The sequence below is a fragment of the Agelaius tricolor genome, unplaced genomic scaffold (assembly GCF_023055355.1).
Source record: "Agelaius tricolor isolate 1412-34295 unplaced genomic scaffold, bAgeTri1.0.p SCAF_15, whole genome shotgun sequence".
NCBI lineage: Eukaryota > Metazoa > Chordata > Aves > Passeriformes > Icteridae > Agelaius > Agelaius tricolor.
In genome coordinates this window covers 12628322-12649007 of record NW_027269275.1, presented here as the reverse complement: position 1 = coordinate 12649007, position 20686 = coordinate 12628322, and the positions used below count along the sequence as shown (strand labels likewise).

The 20686-nt window shown below is 38.6% G+C and overlaps 1 protein-coding gene across 3 annotated transcripts in view; it reads right to left on the bottom strand.

Annotated features, from left to right (window-relative positions):
• The window catches only part of NFATC3 (nuclear factor of activated T cells 3), a 63862-nt gene that overhangs the window by 28829 nt on the left and 14347 nt on the right, over positions 1-20686 (bottom strand). For all 3 annotated transcript variants that reach the window (XM_071440424.1, XM_071440422.1, XM_071440425.1), the window contains exons 2-3: positions 18201-19320; positions 10016-10178 (exon numbers count right to left, since the gene is read on the bottom strand). In XM_071440424.1, the coding sequence (XP_071296525.1) occupies positions 10016-10178; positions 18201-19320 (1283 nt within the window). The remainder of the gene's footprint in view (positions 1-10015; positions 10179-18200; positions 19321-20686) is intronic.

Below are 20686 nucleotides of genomic sequence, written 5' to 3'. Positions count from 1 at the left end.
TAATCTTCCCCATGCTGAACAATGGACATGTACACAGCAGTTCTAGAGATACTGGTGATACCAGAGATAAGGAAGGGTGGGGGATACTTGTAACACTAAGCTGGTCTCTCTACAGTGCATGAAGACCATCTTCTGCAGAGGACAGGAGCTCAGTTTAGGGAAGTAAAACATCCCCCATGCCAGCAGTCACACTGGCATTGCCCAGGAGACTCTATGGCCATATACTCTGGCAAGGTAGCAGAGACTTAAAAATATAGACTTGGTATTGCAGACAATTTATTGCTTTTATTCAAGGTCAAGTAAAAAGATAAACACCCTGTCCCCCCACAAAGTAAAGGAATAAATATCACCAATGTGCGCAATACCTGTGGCAATAAAGTAAGCCAGGAAGTGGGAAAGAAAGAATAACCCCCATGTACTCCAGCACAGAGTGTAATTCAGGGCCTGACTGCACCAATGGAGTGTCATTAAAGGAAACATCCCAGCCTCAAGCAGGCAGTGGACAAGCTGCAGTGTCCCTGTGCTCCCAAAAGCCAGCAAGCTCAGCAGGCTGTGCATGCTAAGGAGACAGCCTGATGTGCTAGTGAAACTCAGGCAGCTGGAGGGATTGTGGATAGAAAAACCCCAACTTTTATTATACAAATCTATGCTTTAGAATGAACATTCCCCCCTTAAATCTTGTGTAATAAGCAAGCTGGCTGCTCCAGGCTGACTTGCCATTATTGATGCAAAACCTACCTTGTGAATAATGAAGGAGAATTACTACCCCAAATCAACTTCAAATCGGGAAAAATTATTTATTTAGGCATTTAAAATGCATTCCTTTTAAATACAGTTTTGCTCTCATTCAAAAAAATATCGATTGTTCTTAATTTCATTGACAGCAGGGTGATGCCTTCTTACCACCTTGTCTGCTTCATGCACAATTCTGTATGTTGAACAGCCCAAACATTTAAATCAGTAAAAATCCCCAACCTGCTAATTGTTTTTCAATGAAAATAAGTACTTAATTAACTTGGGAGAAAAAATACTATATTTTGTTCAAATACACAATGAAGCCATGAACCTTCAGTTCACCTTAGTAAAGAATATACACAAATAAGAACACAGTGTGTTTTTACAGACCATAGGTATTTAAATAAACAGCATTTTACAACCTACTGGCAAGTGCTGCAGAATCAGCACCATGAAGAAGCATTATGGTAAGGCACTACAGTATCAGTGTGCTCAAGATTCAGTCATGGGTCACTTACAGAGGAGCAGTAACCTGAACTACTGGTTGAGCCCTAGGAAGGCTTTCAGGTACACTTTCCAGCACTTATTCCATTAATGTGCAGTATTAGAGCTGCTCACTACAAACAAAAAGTTGCCAATTTTACTTTAAAAAAAGATATAGCACTTTCCCAGGAGCAGCAAACAGTGTGCTGCAGACAAGCAGTAAGTTACTGCACTGTGTCACTAGTGACCTCTAGAAACCCTCCCCTGTAACAGAATCCTGATCCACCACCCACTGCTCTGCCGAGGAAACTCAGCCAAGTTGTTTTTGTGTTTCTATATCGTTTCCATAGCAAAGGTCAGTGCCTGCGTAAGTTAAACTAAAGCTGGAAGGCTAAAGACTGAAGGTCACCACAGGATAAGCCACAAGGGCTTCTGGCCAAAGCAGCTCCAGAGTATTACTACACTGCACACAGGAAACCCCTGCATGGCACTGCGACTCCAGAGCTTTTACCGAGCAACTACAAGGGCAGGCATTTCAGGAGAGAGTTTTGGATCATCAAGAAGCTTTGTATTTTATGAACAAAAACACTCCTATGTACTCAATGTACACATGGAAAATCCTTTAAAAATGTGTCACGCTAGAGACTGTATGGATTCATTTGATCACTGAAGACAGCACTATTTAAACCTGGAATTTTGTGGCAGTGGTGAGAACCTTTACTTGCTGAGAAAAACAAAGAGGTCACCTTATTTTAGAGGCATCAACCTGGAAAAAATAAATTAGCATTTTTCCAGATTTCATGTGGACTATATTTGGACCATAGCAGGCTCACATATCACTGGTTCCATGCTCTGATCTAAAGAAAACAGCAACTTGGAAAGCTGGTGAGAAGACTCTTTTTAGTCTCTAATACTTAAAATTTTTACCTCCTCATTCCACCTTTTTTTTAAATGAAGATGATTCTGTCCATGTTTTCTATTTATTGTTGCAGGCCAAGTCTTACCAATCTCTATTCAAGTGTAAAAGTGTCATTTCTTAAGACATACAACAAAGCTTGGGAAAAATATCCAGGAGGAAATAGACACCTCACAGTAACCAGGTACTTACAGACATCACTAGTATACTTGGAAATAGTCTGGGTTTTGGAACCAAAGTATCCAAACCCCAAATTCCTACTTGTGTCAATGAATAATGTCAGCATTCCATACACCTACACTTTCAGTCTTAGAACTTAAAACATGGAACTGGATGTGTGTGCATGGGGTGGTGGTGGTGGGGAAAGGTAATTTCATCAGTTAGGTTTTATGCTCAGCTATCAAGTATACTACGATACCAACAACATTCTGATGGTGTCAAAACCTATTTGATTGTATTTTTAAAGCATTTTTCCTGCAAAACTTTCCAGCATTTATTAGGAAATTGCCATGCTTAATCAAACTTTCATTAGGGTTTAATACTCATGTTTTATGTGCTTTTTTTTTGCTTGCAAATTGCAGATGAAGATTTCAGTGCTCCTTTGCCTTTGCACAATTAATTCACTGCTTAGGGCATTACTGGATTGGTGAAGTAGGCTGATTAGAAAGAAAGCTTTTACATACAAATAGGCCTCCCTAAAAATAGGGCACAGTCTTGAAATACAATGCAAGTTTGACATAATCAAGTCCCTAAAGTTCACAATCCCTCTTCACCAAATGCACCAGTATCTATACAGAAATCCTCAGCTCAAGTGTGAAGAACAGGAAGGAAACTCATCTGTGTAAAGACCCACAAGCAGTTACTGAGCATTTACTCCAGATGGAGATTTCCAAGACTCTTCAACACCTTGATGTGAACAGCAGCTTGTAAATAGTTATTTCCCCCTTGACAGACTCACAGCAGCTGGATGCATTTCAGTGACTTCTGTATTCCTTAGAACACCCCCAGAGTGACAAGGTAAGGAGGACAAGAGAAGAATGCAGGCCCCACTGTAGAGGGTGAAAACAAAGAGCAGTTCTCATGAATCAGTTACTTCTTCCTTTTACTTTGGAAGACTGAGCAAAATATGGTACAGTTCACTATGAAACCTAAACAATCCTAAAGGAAAAGAATCTTTACTGCTTAAATTTCAGTCCACTTCAAAAGTAAAATGCAATTTCTTTAAAAAAGAAATTTAAGAAAAAACTGAACCATCTAAATGTTTGATCCTCTGAGAAAAGGGAGACATGACCCACAAGCCTGGAATCTTTTGGACAGTGGTATCAGAGAGGCACCAGTGCATGGCTTTGATCAATGGAACTTTTTTTCTGCAGACATTTCTCCACAAGACTTTCCCTTTTGAGTGGTGTGCAGCAGCTGTCCTAAAGAACTGTGAGGATTGCTGGGTTTAAAAGCTGAAGGGCTATCTGCCAAGCTGAGCAGCACATCTATCAGCCATGACTTGGGATGACAAGGAAGGGATGACAAGGATCCAAGGGCATGAAGATGAACATAATTTAAAACAAAAGACACCATGACTAATGCCAGTGATACAATTTATTCTGAATTTATCAACAGCTGCATTTGGAAAAACTTGAAGCAAACCACGGATGTGAAACGAAGAAAGCAGAGTTCAGGGAAGCTACTGAAAGTCAAAATTACCTCAGTCATCCCTTGCAGCCTTGCAGAGGTGCAGGGAGTGCTGACCTATAATCTCCAATGGACTGCTTAAAAGAGACTGCAGAAAGTGATGGAAGGAAACTCCATTCAGATCTAGCATGCAATATCCCAACTGCTGGCTCACAAAGTCTTAACAGCACACTGCATTCGTTTTATAATTTTCATTCTGATGCTGCAGAGGTTATAATGTTACAAGAAGTTAAATGTCTGATTTTAAAGTTCAATACATTAAACCAAACCATCTATTTCAATCCCTTCCTGACGTGCAGTACTATTTTCTGTTGCTTGATTATTTGGTGCACCTTTCCATCAAGAGAAAAGGAAAAGCAAACACATCAGAAAAGTCATCCTTTGTGTTTTGTTAAATAAACTTATTGAGCAGACTGACTTCAAGACTTCAAAATAGTACAGACCTTTGCAATTGTGAAAAAAAATAGTGACAGATAAAAGGAACAAACTTGAATAAACTATTAGGTAGGGGCACAAGTCCAATTAAAAACATTTTAAAGGTCGTCACAAAACCAAACAGATCCTGCAAAGGACTAAAGCAAAAAGAGTAATCACAAATATCAGTTCATTGTTGGTCATGGTACCAAGTGTTTACACATGTACAAAACATTCTGCAAGGTTTAAAAACTTGGGTTTCTATTTCTGAAATCTCACACTTTTACACACTCACTGCTTGCAGACAGGATTGGAAGTGTTTTAAATACTGACTTCAGGCATTTTTTGAGGTGTTTTAGTCCTGTCCCATTTTACATTACACAAATAAGGATATAATCTAATAGCTAAAATAGTATTAGGCTAACAGAATGCAGAATTGCCAGTCCCATGTAATTTGCCATCAAACCATCCATCTGCACTTGGCTCTACCACACTCTTGAAAAAACAATGGTGCTATTGCTGCAATACTAACTCCAAATACTAATTAGGCTATGGAGAGTTTTTGGACAAGCATTGCTGGGATAGGAAGAGGTTATTCCCACATAACCTGTCAAAAAAAGAAAAATTTAGTGAACCAATGATACAAAAAGCAGTTGACTGTTTTTATTGGTTTTCACACCAATTACTGCATTTTCTAGAGTGAGTACAGGCATCACTTTTGCTATCTGTTTTTGGGATTCTGAAGCAGAAGATGCCTAAATCAAACTGTTCTTGAAAGATACATAGTTTTAGAATCTCATCCAAAGGTCAATGTTTTTTGCCAGTACAGCCCATTACACAGTTCCCACAGGCTGAGATTTACATTCTGCCTTTTAGATTTATTGGCAGGTTGCTGTCACCAATCAACAGTAGGCCACTAGAGCAGGGATACAGCCTGCCTTCTGGTGAGGGACAAACCAGGAAAAAAATCAAGACAAAAATGAAAATTAGAGAGTGGAAGGCAGGAAGAATGGGAAGGGTTACAAAACACAGAAAAAAGTGTTGTTTATTTGACATAGAGAAGAGGGAGAATTTCAATATTATACCTAATATTCAAGTAGTTACATGCATTAGCCACAGGGAACAGCTGGGAAAAGGTGACAGCAACAGAATTGCAGGCCAGGAAACATACACTCGTTTAGACAACACTTTGTTAATTTACTTTTATCAGATCATCTGACATTGCCTGGATAGATCCTCTCTTGTTGGTTGCAGTTTCTTCCATCAGAACTGAGGCAGAGTTTGACAGGCTTTTTGAGAACACATTCCTGCCTCAGAACTTTCAAGCAGTTCAAACTAAGTTTACTTTTGCTCAATTACTTTACTTTTTTCATCCACAGCAGCGCTTATCATGACTTCAAGCTCTGCAATCACTTTAAACAGAGCTGACACAGAGTCCCTCTTTTACAGATCTCCAAACCTCACACAGAAAATTCTGCTTGTCAGTGAGTAGCAGTGTGTAGCCATCTAAATAAACTGACTTTTATTTAATATTGCTTGGATTTTTGACCTTACATCTTTTTTTTTTAGCTGCAGAACTGCTGAGTTGTTCATATAGATTCCACAATGCATCCCCTCCTCTGTTACTGTGAATCTGCTACAGGAATAATTCTGCTTCTGGCAGAGGAACAGAATGATTCTGTCCTTAAGCACTTTGCAGTATTGGAAGAAGCCACTTCCAGTCCAGGCAAACTGCTAACAGCTTCCACCACTCCCAATCTACCCTGCATACCCAGGGTGGGAGTGCATTCTAGACAGTGTCTGCTGCAGATACAGCAGCAGTTGTAGAACCAATTCCCCATCACAGTTCATACCTACACCTGACTCTCACAGTGGCCCCAGGACAGACACTCCTTGCACACAGAAAGGTACTAAGGAGCAGCTGGGAGCCCACAGTCCCTGAGTACATCACTCTGTGTGGTTACAAGATGACCAGCATGGGCATCACCTTCTTCCCTAGCAACAGGGCAAAAAGAGAAAAGGAAATACTACTTGTGCACAACACAGCCTTTATGATTTACTACCAAAAGATGTCATTAATTTAAAATCCTTGAGCTCAGAAAATTGCAGAAAATTACATGAGTAACAGGAACACAATACATAACACAAGTTTATTGTTTATTTAAAAAAGAAAAGTTCATTTTAGATCAGAAAACTAAGGTACAAGTTACCCCCAAACTATCCCAAATAGATTCTTATCAGGTGCCCACCTGCTCTAAAAGGCTTTGCTGTTTTTGATCATAAGCATTATCCAAATGAGGTCTCATGAAGAACCCTACCAGTTCAGACAGAAGTAAAAGCTCATTCTAGCAAATTCTAAGTGCAAACATTATTTGTATCTGTGGGAAGGGTGGAAATTCAAGCAATGATGACTGTTCATTTAGAGTTGGATAAAATGTGACAGCTACTTGTTTAAAAGGCTCCTAGATAGGTGAATTGCAGACTCTAACCTATGAATTAGAATGGTAAAATTAGGGAGTGCTCAGAGGCTGTCTCCTGGCAATGCACTACAAAATTTCCACATCATTTGGATGACAAAAGCTCAACATGCCACCTTTCTCCTTGCAAACCATTCTGCTATATTATTTATTCCTTCCCTGTGAAAACTGTCAGCATTATCATGCAGATTCTCTACCAAGGTAAAAGAAACTGTTCCAGATGACAAGGATTAGCTGGAACATACTCCTGAGAAAGCAGAGCTTAAAATGAAAGGTATCTGCTACTTAGAACATTTAGCATTAAAAAAAGCTAAAAACAAGGGAACATCATTATAGAATTAGCTTTCTTAAAGTTAAGAGATATACAAAGCAAAGCATGATGCTCCACTTATTTAATTTCCTCCCATTTGGAAATAAGCTGATTAAATGTACTCACAACAGATGATGCCAAATTTGTCAGAAGCTTAGTGTCCTAGCAACAGGTGTGGTACAGTATTAGTAATAGATTAATGACATGCACTAATACATTAAAGGCTTGAAGCCATGGACTATCTTAAAAATCTTTATTTTAAATAATACATCAAGTGCATATGCAGAACTACAGAGGCTTCACAGTTTGGAGATTAAATACTCCAGCTTTCTATAAAATAATGTTCAAAAGCAAAACAAGTTGTGTAAGAAGGAAAAGCACAGAGGCCTTCAAGCACCCAAAGATGTGGTAGTTGGACTTGACAACCACTGCAGGTCTGCTCCAATTAAAGGATCCTGTTCTCTTGACCCAGCTCCTTTCTCATCTCTGACACTGGTAAACACACAGTTATTTTACACAGGAAAATGTGGAGCATTTTACTGCAATGATCACACACACATGAAGTGACTGCTCTAAAGCTAAGAGCACCAAAAAGAAAAGTCAGAAAGAAGTAGTAATGCATGCTATGATGAGGATTTCTGGAATAAGCTTCCAGAAGTACTGGAAAACATTTCAGTTTGTATGAAAGTAATATTTGCCTGCTTACAGATATTAGTATTACCTTTTCCAAATTTGCCTTTCCCATGCTGTTTTTCCAAGCAGTAAGTAAAAAGTAAATACAAATCAATGCTTTGTTTCATAACAGCTTCCTATCTCCTATCAAACACAATAATTAATTTGCAGTCCAGCTGGAAGAGACCAAATTGCAAAGTTGAATATTAATTTGCATTTGCATTCATTTTAATGTAGAGAGGCATAGTACAATGCATGTGTTGAAGCATAAGACTGTCAGACACATAAATGCCATCCTCATTTTTAAGACAGCATTCTCATATAGCAAGGTATTTCACAATTTCAGTGCAAATAAATAGCTTTTAAAATCATTGGTGTAAGTCAGCCACTACAGATGTTTCTTCTAATTTGCATTACTGCAGTTAGAAGCATCCAGTAATGCAGCTTAGAAGCATCTAGTTCTGTAAGCAAAAGAAAGCCTACATATTTGTCAAATCTTGCAAATATCAGCATAAATTCCCTTAATGCAAATATAAGAGCAAGACAAACACCCAGAGAAAAAAAATTAAACAATATTGAACGCAGTTCACAGCAGTTCAGGAAAGATTTATTTTGTCAGCTAAAATCTCTCAGGTTTCTGTCCTCATTAATGATGTGTTAAATTCCACCGAGAGCACCTTGGCATGTGGAAGTTGTGTCTACTTGTCCTCCAGTGACTAAAGCAACACACTCCTGCACACGAAGGAACGTGTCTTGCCAGCTTGCCAACCCCAGCCTGGGCCAGGCATCCTCAAATTTCCCTACTTTGCAGCACACACTTCCCTAAGAAGCACCTGACCTTGACTCTACTGTGCTAAGAAACCCGGTAGGTCTGACAAAAGGAGAGAGTTGCAGCTGGTCAGGCCACAGCACTGTGAGAAGAAAAACACTGAGCAACTTTGCAGGGAACATGAAAGCTGGATGAAGAGCTCAGCTTAAGAATTGCAATGGAAAAACAAGGAAAGACATTCAAGAAAGAAGATGGGATGCAGATACCCAGCCCTTTTTAGAAGGAGAGAAAGGAATGATGCAAAGACTTGAAGACAAAAAAAGGTGTAAAATGAAAAAGTTCAAGGTAAGCTAACAGAGAAGAAACAGGGATAAACAGCCCAAAGAATATGATTAGGAGTCAGGCTGAAGAAATTCATCAGATGAAGAGCCTGGAAGCAGAGGTTGCTTAAACAAATTAATAACAGCAGATCATCCAAGACACTTAGACTCTGCTAGTATATCTTCATCTATATAGATGAAATGTAATGATGTAAATACAGAGTGTGACACAATTCACTTGCCAAAGAGGAGGAATAAACTGTAAGGAGGAAAAGGGATAACATGTTTATACTACAGTAAGAGTAGGAGAAAGAATGGGGACAGATTATGCCAATCCTATCAGCATTCTGCATCTGGTCTCCAACAGTAATGAGTTACTTTCCACTACTGGTAGAGAATAAATATATAAAATACATTTTTATTGTATAGACTGTAGCAAAATATTGAAGACTGAAACACTGACTTTACTGGAAAAGAACGTGAAATATCCTGGATTTGGAGGACAAAACCTGCTGCAATCTTCATGTAATCAGATTTTTCTCCCCTCTTTGTTTTATAAAAATTTTGTAACTATTGTCTGATTTGACTTATAAACAAGCCATTAAATTTTGTCTTAACCTGGCTTAGAATTAATATGAAGGCCATTAAGCAATATTGAGGTAAGTGAAGAGACACTGCTTTCACCAAAGGATGTGGCAAACATGAACCAAGGCATCTTAAGGAGCCCCACAGTTTCTCAGCACCATTTGCCCCACATTCAGTGAATGAGGGTGGGTTCCCTTCCAAGCTGTGTGAGCCAGCTGACACATGGATGTTAAAGGAGACATCAGTGACTATCCCTAAGAAACCCAGAAGTCTCCCTAGCACAGAGCAAGATATTTGTGCACACACCTGAGCACTCCAAGTGAGAGAGCAGCACATCACATCTTGTGCACACAGTTATTCCCACAAGACCAAACCCACATATCTTTCTCTTCAAAGAGAGTATGATGCCAAAGCCAAGTCTAATTTACCAGGACCTTACATCTTATTCTGAGCTCAACAATAACTGGTTTTTTTGGTCAGTGTTTTCAAAATAACATTATATTTAAATTAACATTATATTTAAAGGAGAAAATCTTGCCCAGGAAAGGCTATAAGCTTCACAAGAGGTAACAATTCACAGCATTGTAAATACCAGTAACTGTAGTTAAAAAATTACCTTCTATTCAAGAAATCCAGACTTCCTACCTTTACTACAGGGTGTCCTCCAGTAGATGCTTTTACTGCTCCTCTGCTTCCTTCTGTTTCATAGTGAGCTCTGTGGTGAGTTTTAGGCTGGACTTCTATTTTCAGTTCACACTGCCCATAATGGCTTGGTAAAGGCCAGTCAAGAGGTGGCAATGAAGATGTGCTGCAATCAAGATAAGGACATGTGGTTACAATAACGGTGCCATCGGGCACAGCAGAAAGCCTTCACTGGAAAACACAGACAACATGTCACTTCCCTAACAAATGATCACCAAATAAGAATAACTATCAGCTTAAAATTGTTATGTGAAAACCCACAGTTTTGCTGGTACATTAAAATCTTGAACTAGAATGGAATTTCTTGAGCAAAAGAAAGGTACTCTATGACCCCCAGCCCCACACTACCAGTGCTACTCTATAATGCCTTTATATTCACTTTTTAACCTTAAGTATATCAGCAAGCAAATTCAAATGTGGTATAGAGGGAACAGGGTAAACTCAAACTGCCAGTCATTAACTTTTAACTCTGCACTGTCTTCCAGCTTGCTGTTTTTGCTTTCCTTTGGCAAGCACTGCATTTTGTTAACTATCATTAAAATGAACACTATGTGATCACCCTAAGTTTTAAAAATCTACTTGTTCTATCTAAGCATAAAGACTTACTGCAGCAGGCACAGAGACACCTAAAGTTGTGTTCAGCTTGTCCACAGACACACCCTTACATACAGTAGCAAAGTCACTCCAGGGAAGAAGAACAAAATACAGTAATAGAAATAACATGGAAGAACCTCAAACCAATGTTTACCTACCCTTTTACCTGCACAGATTTATAGACTTAATATTCTAATAAGACAAATAGTCAGATTCAAGCCAGTAATTACCTGGCAGAGTAAGTTAAATTGTGAACATTTAAAAGTGAAAATCTTTTTATCTCTTATGTACCCAAATTTCTCTGTCAAAATAGCTGGTATACAAGGAACAAATATGGTACCTGAGAGAACTCTGTTAATGCACCACAGGCTAATCACCAATTATTGGGAGGTATTACTGGAAGTTGAATGGTAAATTCAGTCAAGAAAAAAGTATTTGTTGATCATGACCACTCTTCATACAGTGTCTCAGAGAGATTTACTCCTCCTGCAATTAACTAACAATAATGTGGCACAAGTTGTATCAGACTCGCATTATCTTTTAAAATAATATTTGGCATACTGGGACAAACATGGAGACAAGAAAATAACCAACTCTCAAAATTTTGTCATTCTTTGAAAACAAAAAGAAAATAAAAAGAAAATAACAGCATAAGAGAGCAAGGAAGAGGATTGTGCACGTGCAGATGCCTAAAATGCTAAAAAAATTGCAAGAGATTCCCCAGTAAATGACACAGCTTTTGAGGCTGTACTGCATCAAACAGATGTTTTCTAGAAGTAGCTGGTCTGACAGTTACAGCTGCTTCCCTTTTGATGTTGGATACCCAAACTGTTGTTTCTCTCTGAATCCTTTCCTTGCCATCTCTATCCCTGAACTTCTCAGCAGCAGTGGATTCTTTACAGGTTTTAAAACTGTCATGCACCTTCCTGCCTTGCACCTTCTCTGTCTCTGTCATGCACCTTCCTGCCTTGTAGGGGTATCAGTTTTATGTATTTTTGCTACCATATCATCCTTACACATTTTTCAGACAAATACTATAGAGGTACACATTGAACCAAATCAGTGATCTGACGTGGGTTCATTTTGAAATGTAAATTCTTTAATCCCATTAATTTAACAGAGTCCTAGTTGCCTGCACACCTTCAAGCAGAACTAAGGGGTGAGAAGCAGAGTGGGAACTTCCTAGGCAGCTCTGCCACCTTCTTAGAGTCACATGAACCCACAAGACTGCATTATCAGATAAATTTAAAAACCCCAACAGAATACAGTCTACAAACTCTTGGTATTTTGGTTTTTTTATTCTATGTACAATTCAATACCAAATGAGAAAAATCATGTCAGCCTTTGGGGTGCAAGAAGTAACAAATCTGCATATGTTTTGAATACTTTGTCATATGAAGCAATGCTATTTTGTTCCAGATGCTGAATATGGGAAAATAGGTCTGAAGCTGCCAGCTTTACTGCATGTAAGGATCTGTTCTCAAGAAAATACTATTCAGTCTACACTGATAGGTAAGGATCAGCAGTAAAAGTGCTAGATTGAACTCACCACAGTTATCAGTTGTCAACTGTGCACTGAGCTTTACTGAACTTCTGCACAATCTCTGATAGTGCAGAACTTCAATTTATAGTGGTGTATTACCCTTAAAATATCTGGAACATGTTAAAGAATAAGCAGCTCAGCTGCTTCAGAAATGAACAAGGACTTTTTCTGTCTCTCCCAAGCTTACACAGCATGACAGCTTTGTGTTATTGATAAAGACTCCTAACTTTGTATTCAGAACCCAGATCAGCTGCAGGCCATGAGGGGCTTTTCAAGTCATTTTAGAACAAAAGATTAGGAAAAATAACAACTCATGTTTTAAAGCCCTTCACTTTTCAGTCTTGATGGAGGAGGAACATGTTTATAGATATTTCCATGTTTCATTAGTAAGTTCTACCCAGTTTGGTGCCAATTTACTGTTAGAACAGCTTGGGACCAAGCCTTTCACAGAAGTTTCTCTCTCTCTTTTTTTAAATTAAAAACCGTATTAGCAATGCAGTAACCTACTAGTAAACAACCAAATCACATCAGGATAGGGAAGTAATGAGTGACAGTCATTCTAAAGCTTTCATGAAATCAGATCTTTGTACATTGTTGAAACAGCACCAATCTGTAAACCTACAAAATGTTCTTCTGGAAATACCAAGGGAGTTCTATAATCTGATTAATGCAAGCCTCAGAAAGCCCATACTCATATATATCACATCAAGACTAAAGACTTTAGAGAACAGCAGCTATTAAAGGGACCTCAGAGCTACAGAAAGAACCTGTTGGCAGCATTCTCAGCAGAAACAACAGCATTTGAAGGCATCACTTCATTGATTTTATCAATATTAATCTAACAGATACCTTCTTCTCTGGAACCATTATCTCCAAAACAGAACTGACTGACTGAGGGAACAACTGATGTTCAGTACAAGAACAGTCAAACATGTCCATAAGGATTTGAGCATTCAGAGCTGTAAAAGGCAGGGCACAGCTCATGGGCTGACTCTGCCCCTCTGCCATAGGAAGAAGCCTGGGGCAGAAACAGGACTTGCTTTGACTGTGGCCCCAGAGCAGCGTGTGTGGGACAGAAGGAAAAACAAAGCCTGTGGCACTCATTAACATAATTCAGCTAAAAACAATTACCTTCCACTTGTAGCACTGTTTTTGAACACAGGTGCAACTGATACAAAAACTCATTTTAGCCACTCTGTATGAAAATGTTCCTACCTCCCTGTAGCCACTAATTCTAGTAGCAACCCCTTTAAAGATACCCCATAGTACCTCCAGATAGTTGTGAGAGTTCACTGGTTGAGATTCCCAGATCTTCTAGAGAGATACTTTTATTAATTTTTAGTTGCAGCAAAAATAATTTTCCACTTAAAATTCCTCCCAACATTTCAAAAGAGAAAAAGCTCACTGACCATACAATGGATATTCCACATTTTTTCCTCATCACAAGTTTTTGCAGAGATGAACCCACAGTGTATTCTGTGACAAGCCAATGTTGCAAGACAGCAACCCCCTGAGAATATCAAATCATAACTATGATCCAATACTATGGTTTTCAAGATCTCTTGCAGAGCCAAGATACTGCTGGGGCTGCTCTTCACTGCCTGGAACAAAGCCATATTCTCCCTGATGGAGAAATTCTCAAGTTAAGAAGTTTGGGGCCATTCCAGCTGCCACAGTGGCCTATCAATAGACTTTATTAATCTGCTTACATCCAAAAGACCATTCTGCTCCTAGCAGAACAGTTCACACTGCTGTCAGAGCACTGGTACAGTGAACTGCCATGGGGAAATCTCTGTTCCATCATCCCAGAGCAAAGCAGAGAGAGGAAGAGCAGGTACAGCACTAAGGCCCTGCACTAAACACTACCTGAATTTCCCTGGATTCAGTAATGGTGTGTAAACATTACAGTGATAGCATTGCTTATTAAAAACCTAAGAGGGTCAAAGTTCCTTTGCTTGTCTCACTTAAGTGGGTTCTTATCTTCAAAGTCAGTAATTTGCAAACATTTTCATTTTAAAGTCCTGCTAGTAGAATAGCTGGTGTTATTTCTATTTATCAGAAAAAGGTGATAAATACTTGGCAGACTAACTTTGTCTATAGAAATCTTCCAATGTGAGTGCAGTTCTTAAAATTAAGACTGAAGGCCCAAAATACCTATGGTAAAAATAGGACAGAATTCTGTTCCTGTCTATTCTTTAGACTTCCAAGAGAAAGATTCAAACAAAAGAAACAGTTTTCTCAAGTATTCCACGATCTACCACTTCATGTAAACTATTTTTTTTCCTGAATGAGTTAATTACCTTGTCAGCCATCCCAGTTTTCAGCAGTAAAATACTCTCAAGCTGCCATTACATGTCCACCATTAAAATGATTTCTGAGCTGTAAATACGTCTGTCAAAGCCTGTTTGTTCATCACCACTGGAACAAAAAAACCTATTTGATGTCCCATCACTTCTCAGTGTCAGAGATTAAATTAATGACAAAACAGTCTGGAAACAAACACCAACTTATGTAGTAGTTTTTAAATCAATATGTAAGTCTCTCTGAATACCATGAGGGAAGTAAAGGAAACTAGGTTTTATTTCAAGATTTTTGACCATTAATGAATACTGCCTGGTTATCTTCCAGACACAAAAGCAACATTTGTTGCCATCCAATACTGTGGGGCTAAACAATGAGTCATTCATTTTTTCTTTCTTTAAGTTTACTACCCTGCAAATGCCTGTTTGCTTGAAACACAAATTAGATTCTCAAGATCCACTTGACCAAACCTAAAGTCTACTGTTCCACTAGTCATTCATGTTAAAATAGGAAGTTTAAAGCAAAAGATAATCAAGACTTTTTAAAAGCAAAAACAACAGAACTGCCATGATTTCCAATTGCATCATCAGAGAGCACTTTTCTAACAGCCCCATGTTATCTGCACCAGGGCTGGCCATGTCTGTGATGGTCCTTAACTCCACAATACCATAACCAAGGGCAGCACCAGCAATGCTCCTGATCTCTTATGAACTGTAGTTGTAGAGTGAAGTCCTCACCAAAGGTATTGTATTAGATCACCTGCTCAGTAGAGATTTCTAGGTCATCTCTAGACTCTTTTTATTCCCCTTTTTTAAGTAAAAAAAGCACTGTAAAACAGATTTTTTTTTTTTTTGCACTTTCTGGAACTCTTACACTCCAACTCTAACAGCAAGTATGAAAAAAGTGATAAAATCAGCACATTTGCAGAATGCTGGAGCAAAATGCTAGTGGGAAGGCTGGATCTACTATCACTACATTAAGATCCCAAGAAGAAAGTGTTTTTTTCAGTGGAGGGGAAGGAAAACATGAGACACATAAAACCATGTCTTACCCATCACCCTGTGAGGAGGCTGGGGGTGAAAGAAAGAGGTATCTTAAACAGCAACAAGAATAACCATGTAATAAATAAAATTACCAAGTTCATTACTGAATAGTCTGTAAAATGACCAACTGAGTGTGCCATCATACCTGTGAGTGACACCCTCAGCAGCCACCTCCACTATTCCCTGCACAGAAGCTGCTGCCCAGCTCCTTCACTTGGAGGAAGGAATTGCTGCATTGGTCCTGCCCAAGCCCTTGCCCACACTTCTCTTGGACAAGGAGCAGAAATGGGGCTTGGGCCATGTGATACACAGACATTGTTCATATGCCACTGACTGGCAGATTGTGAGTTTCTGTGACCAAATAACAAGCTGTCATCAAACAAACCAGTTTGGATGGCATGTGAAATATGACTAATGCTCAAAAGCATCTTATACATTTTTAGATTTTCTTAAGCATTGCACACTTAGTGAAAACAGAAAATGAAGGCAAACATGGTAAGGCCTGATAGATAAAGTAGATAACAGATTTGCAAAACTTTAGAGAGCACTCAGAGCAGAAGGTGCTACCTACACATTTCACACCACAGAACATGTAAGGCAAATCCCTCCCCTTCTTCCAGGGGTCAGTTATTGCAGCTGGACTTCTTTTATCTGCTTGGAATCAATACTCCTGTTTACTTCATGCACTACTTTGAGCTTGACAACACAATCAAGACACTAAAAAGTACACTATTTTCACTATATCTTGTCATTTATACTACAATTAATACAACTGTACATACATTATGGAATAAATACATAAACAGAGATTACATAATTCTTTATGATAATTAATATGCTCACTTTTGGTCACCATCATCAACTATTTAGAAACAGAGGCTCTTGCATTTAATTTTTATTTATAAAATGTAAGGATCAACTTAGGTTTCTAAGAATCAAAATTACAAAATACTGTATGACAGAATGGAAGGTTTTACCTACTGAAGATGCACACTGCCAAACCCCCTGTGGAACAGGCTACAACTGCTAAGTAATTCAACATTTCAAGGAGGATACAGCTGCCACTGCAGCCATTTCCACCAATTCAATAATCAGCCGACATTTTTGGCAGCAAATGCACCCAGCTTAATGGGCTTATGTAGCTTCCTTGTGTATAGGTGTAGTCTTCATTGTCTTCTGTCTGTTTGCCCATCTTATATTTACAGAAATTCTTCAGTTCCTGCTTCTAAATAAAGTTTGACATTTGAAAAAATATTTTTACTTTTTAATGAAAACACTAAAATTTCTTTTTATTCAGTTGTACTCAGTTCCCTGCAGTACAAGAGGACACAGGTATGAGCTGTCCATGTTTCAAACCACTTTGTTCATCCCACAGAACCACAGATCCACAGCCCATGCCTGTTTGTTCATGACATCTAACCCTACTGTATTGCTCACCTTTTAAGAACAATGTTAGCATGCAAGCTAACAAAAATGGCAAGTTAGGACTGCTTATAATCCTACACAAATATAATACAATTCCAAAATACACAAATAAGTTAAAACAGTCATCATTGTTTTAGTTCTAATGAAAAGATTCTAGAAACAGATTGAACACCTATTACTAACAGATGGCAATGAAATTTTAAAAATCCCCAGACTTGAGGACAGGTAACTTATCTGTGAACACAGTAGTTTCAGAGCTGGTAGAACAGATCCAGCCAGCAGCTTTGCATCTTTACTGTTAAATGTTACAGTAAACAAAATCCATGAACAGTTAAGTGGAAAAACATTAAAGGAGAAGGAAAAAAAAATCACTTCTATTTACTAAAATCAGTACAATTGTGTGGAGAGAAATTAAAACCTGTGGTTATAAAATTTGGCAAAAAAATAACCAGATGGCTGAATAAGTATTGTTTAAATGGATTTAGCTATTAACAAGCCAAGCTAGATGACAGCTTCTCAAGAATTTATACAAGCTCTATAACTTGAAAGATCACAGAACTGATCCATCTAAAAAGTGGAAAGGGGGGGGGGACTTTTTCACTTAATTAAACCAGTTCCCTCTTCTGAATCTCCACAAATCATCCTGCTAGCACATGACAGGACTGCAAAAGGAAAAGACCTATTTAATTCTCTCATGGATGGTGGAAATACCCTGGAACTAGAGCCCAGACATCCATTCTTTCTGGATGACTTTCAGCATGGCATACAAATTTTTTCCTTTTTTCTATTTCTAGAATTATATGAGCCCAAAGAAGTAAATCGACACAAAAGCAAATAAACCCCCTACCTCTTTTGTCATCTCCCAGTTTTATAAAATCATGTAAGTCAGGTTTCCCTAGCTATATGAAAATGTCAAGTGCTCAGATTAGATGGAAAGGCAAAGCATGTACAAAATCCACTGACATTTAATTCAGGTGGGCTCTGTGCATATACACAAACTTTACTTAAATAAAACTAACACTATTTACAATAATCAACTGTGTTTTTAAAGATGAAGGGTAAGTGCTATCTCAACTTATTTTTTCCGAATTATAGCATCCATCTGCCTTCAAGTTTTCTTTAAGAAATCTTAATGCATCCCTGCAATACAAGGGCATTTATATGTCTATTTAAGGTGCACAGGAGAGGAAAGCCAGGAAGGAGTCACTGTGTAACCACTCACCGGAATATAGGAGTGTGACCAGGCTTCGGCTTGTTCCAAGTAAAGTGCGAAGGAACAGAAAGAAATTGGTCTCCGGGCAAGTCTTTTTTCAAGGTGTGCTGAGAGCCAGAGCAATCATCCACTGCAGTTTCAAGGGATGATGACAAGGTACCTTGCTCTTCAGGACAGATATCTATTTTTCCAGATAAAGTGGCAGTCTGATCCTCTGAGGTCTTTCTGGTTTTTAGAGGAATATCAGTCTCTGTACAACACTGAAATGGTGAAAGCCCAGAGTTAAGGCCTTGTACATTGTGAATGGAAGTGTTCAGCCACGTGTCTTCTGTTATGCTTCCTCTGGGAGAATGGCCGGGTGATGGAGTTGGAGAGTGGTGAGGAGAGAGAGAACCAGCATAGCAAATCTCAGCACTGGAGTGGCGGCGCTTCCCACAGGGGGATGTAGGTCTGGATGAGGGCCTTGATGTTGGTCTAGGGCTCAGCCAGTTTTCATCTGTAATACTAGTTCTGGGAGAGTGGCAGGGAGACTGTCTGGGTGACAAGGCATGCCCAAACCCATACGGCTGCTGCCACGATTCATCACTGGGACCTCTCGGAGAACCTCCGGGTGATGCCAAAGGAGAGCCAAGGGTAAATCGAGCAGCTGCTTCATTTAGCTCTGAGTCTACATCATCATAAACATGGGAAATGGATTCACAGGAGGAAGCATCTGAAAACCAACTCCTGGATGAAATGCTGCTGGCAGGGCTGGGACTAAGGGATGATTCCCTATACGATGGCTCCAGAGGAAGATACAGATGGTCCCGGGAAGGCCTTTCCATATACTCATTTTCTGTGCCATTTGTGTGTAATTCATCTTCATTGGCCTCAATCCCCTGGTGACAGTTGGGTGAAATCGATGTGATTTGAATGCTGGGGCACTCGAAGGGTTTGGGTCCACCTAGTGGACTGTACTTGGATTCTGGTACCTCACAAGTGCCTTCATAGTTCTTGTGACTCTGAAATCTCGTAGGAGAGGAGTGAGACTGCAGTCCATGGCGAGGAATACAAATTGGCTGGTTAACAGAGGATGATGGCTGCTCTACATTAAAGATGTATATGGATGCACAGTCATCTGACTCAAGATCTGAAAACGAAATTAAAAAAGATAAAAAAGTAGTAAGAGACAGAATGCAATACTTGGATAAATGCCATAAACAAAATCCTTTGCTTCCCAGATATGGATTGTTATCAACATCCTAGACATTTCCCATTACACTAGTTACACTAAATAAAGCTAATTCTTAGTTTTAAGTTTTCCCCAGTCTATTTTACAACTAAATATGACTACAGTATGATTTTCTATCATAAATCCTGTTTTCAATCTGATTTCACAGTTTATACACATCTTCATAGAGAAACTATAATGCAAACAGAAAAATGGGTTAAAATCCTGAAAGGCTCTAAGCTTGAACACTCAATTCAAACTTCATCTTTCATAACTGTATTCCACTTATAATTAAACATTTTTAATCAAAAATCGTTAAAAGTTTATCTTTTTGACACAAATAGGATGAAGGTACTTTCTGCAAGTCCTGTCAATACTTACAAGCACCAGAACATCACATCCATAGTACAGATCTACTTTAACAATAGAAAGCATCTTAGAGTGACTCAAGCTTGAATGAAGATTATGAACTGCTAAAAACATTCAACCAAAGAAGGCCTAACAAGGAGTATTATTCAAGAAACAATAAAGAATTGTATTCCTAAGATATATTTTTTGCAGGTTAGAAAACTCTCAAGTGCCTATGCTAAATAGCATTTTTCAGTGCAGTTGCATGAAGTTTGAGCACAAGTTGTTCAGCAAAATAAGGCAAAACAAAATATTCTCAGACCACACTAACTTATCCAAAACACAGGAAATATTCCAAAGAAAAACAAGCAATTGAGAAGGAGTACAAGTCCCGTTATCAAAATCAGCAACTTTGTCTCACAGAACTGAAGCAGTTTTTCTTGCCCCATTTCTCAATATTAAATTAACTGCGAATAGGAGACATTTGTCTGAAATAAATGTAGAAAACACATTTTTTTTCATATTTTGTAGGTACTGTGATTCCCCTCTTGTTTCTTTTCACTTGTAAATAGGGTCGTCACTCTTTAATTTTCCACAAATCCAGGCTAGATGACATAAATTGCATCTCTAGGTATTAGCTCTTTTGTAAAAATTATTTGTATCCTGAATACCAGCAGACTAATAATATTTGTTTTAAACTAAATGTATTCTCTCTCACAATCAGTTAAAATATCCAGACTGGAAGCTATGTATTTTAGACCTTTACATGAAAAAAAAAATTAGTTTGTTAATGAAGTCAGTCTATTTCACTAATAGCAATCAGCTTAAAATTAACTAAAACAAACAAAACATCAGCTCCTCAGAGACAGGGAAGCATTTTCAAATGAAGAGAAAGCACATTGTTACCAAGGAATGGACTACATTCCTCAGACTTCAC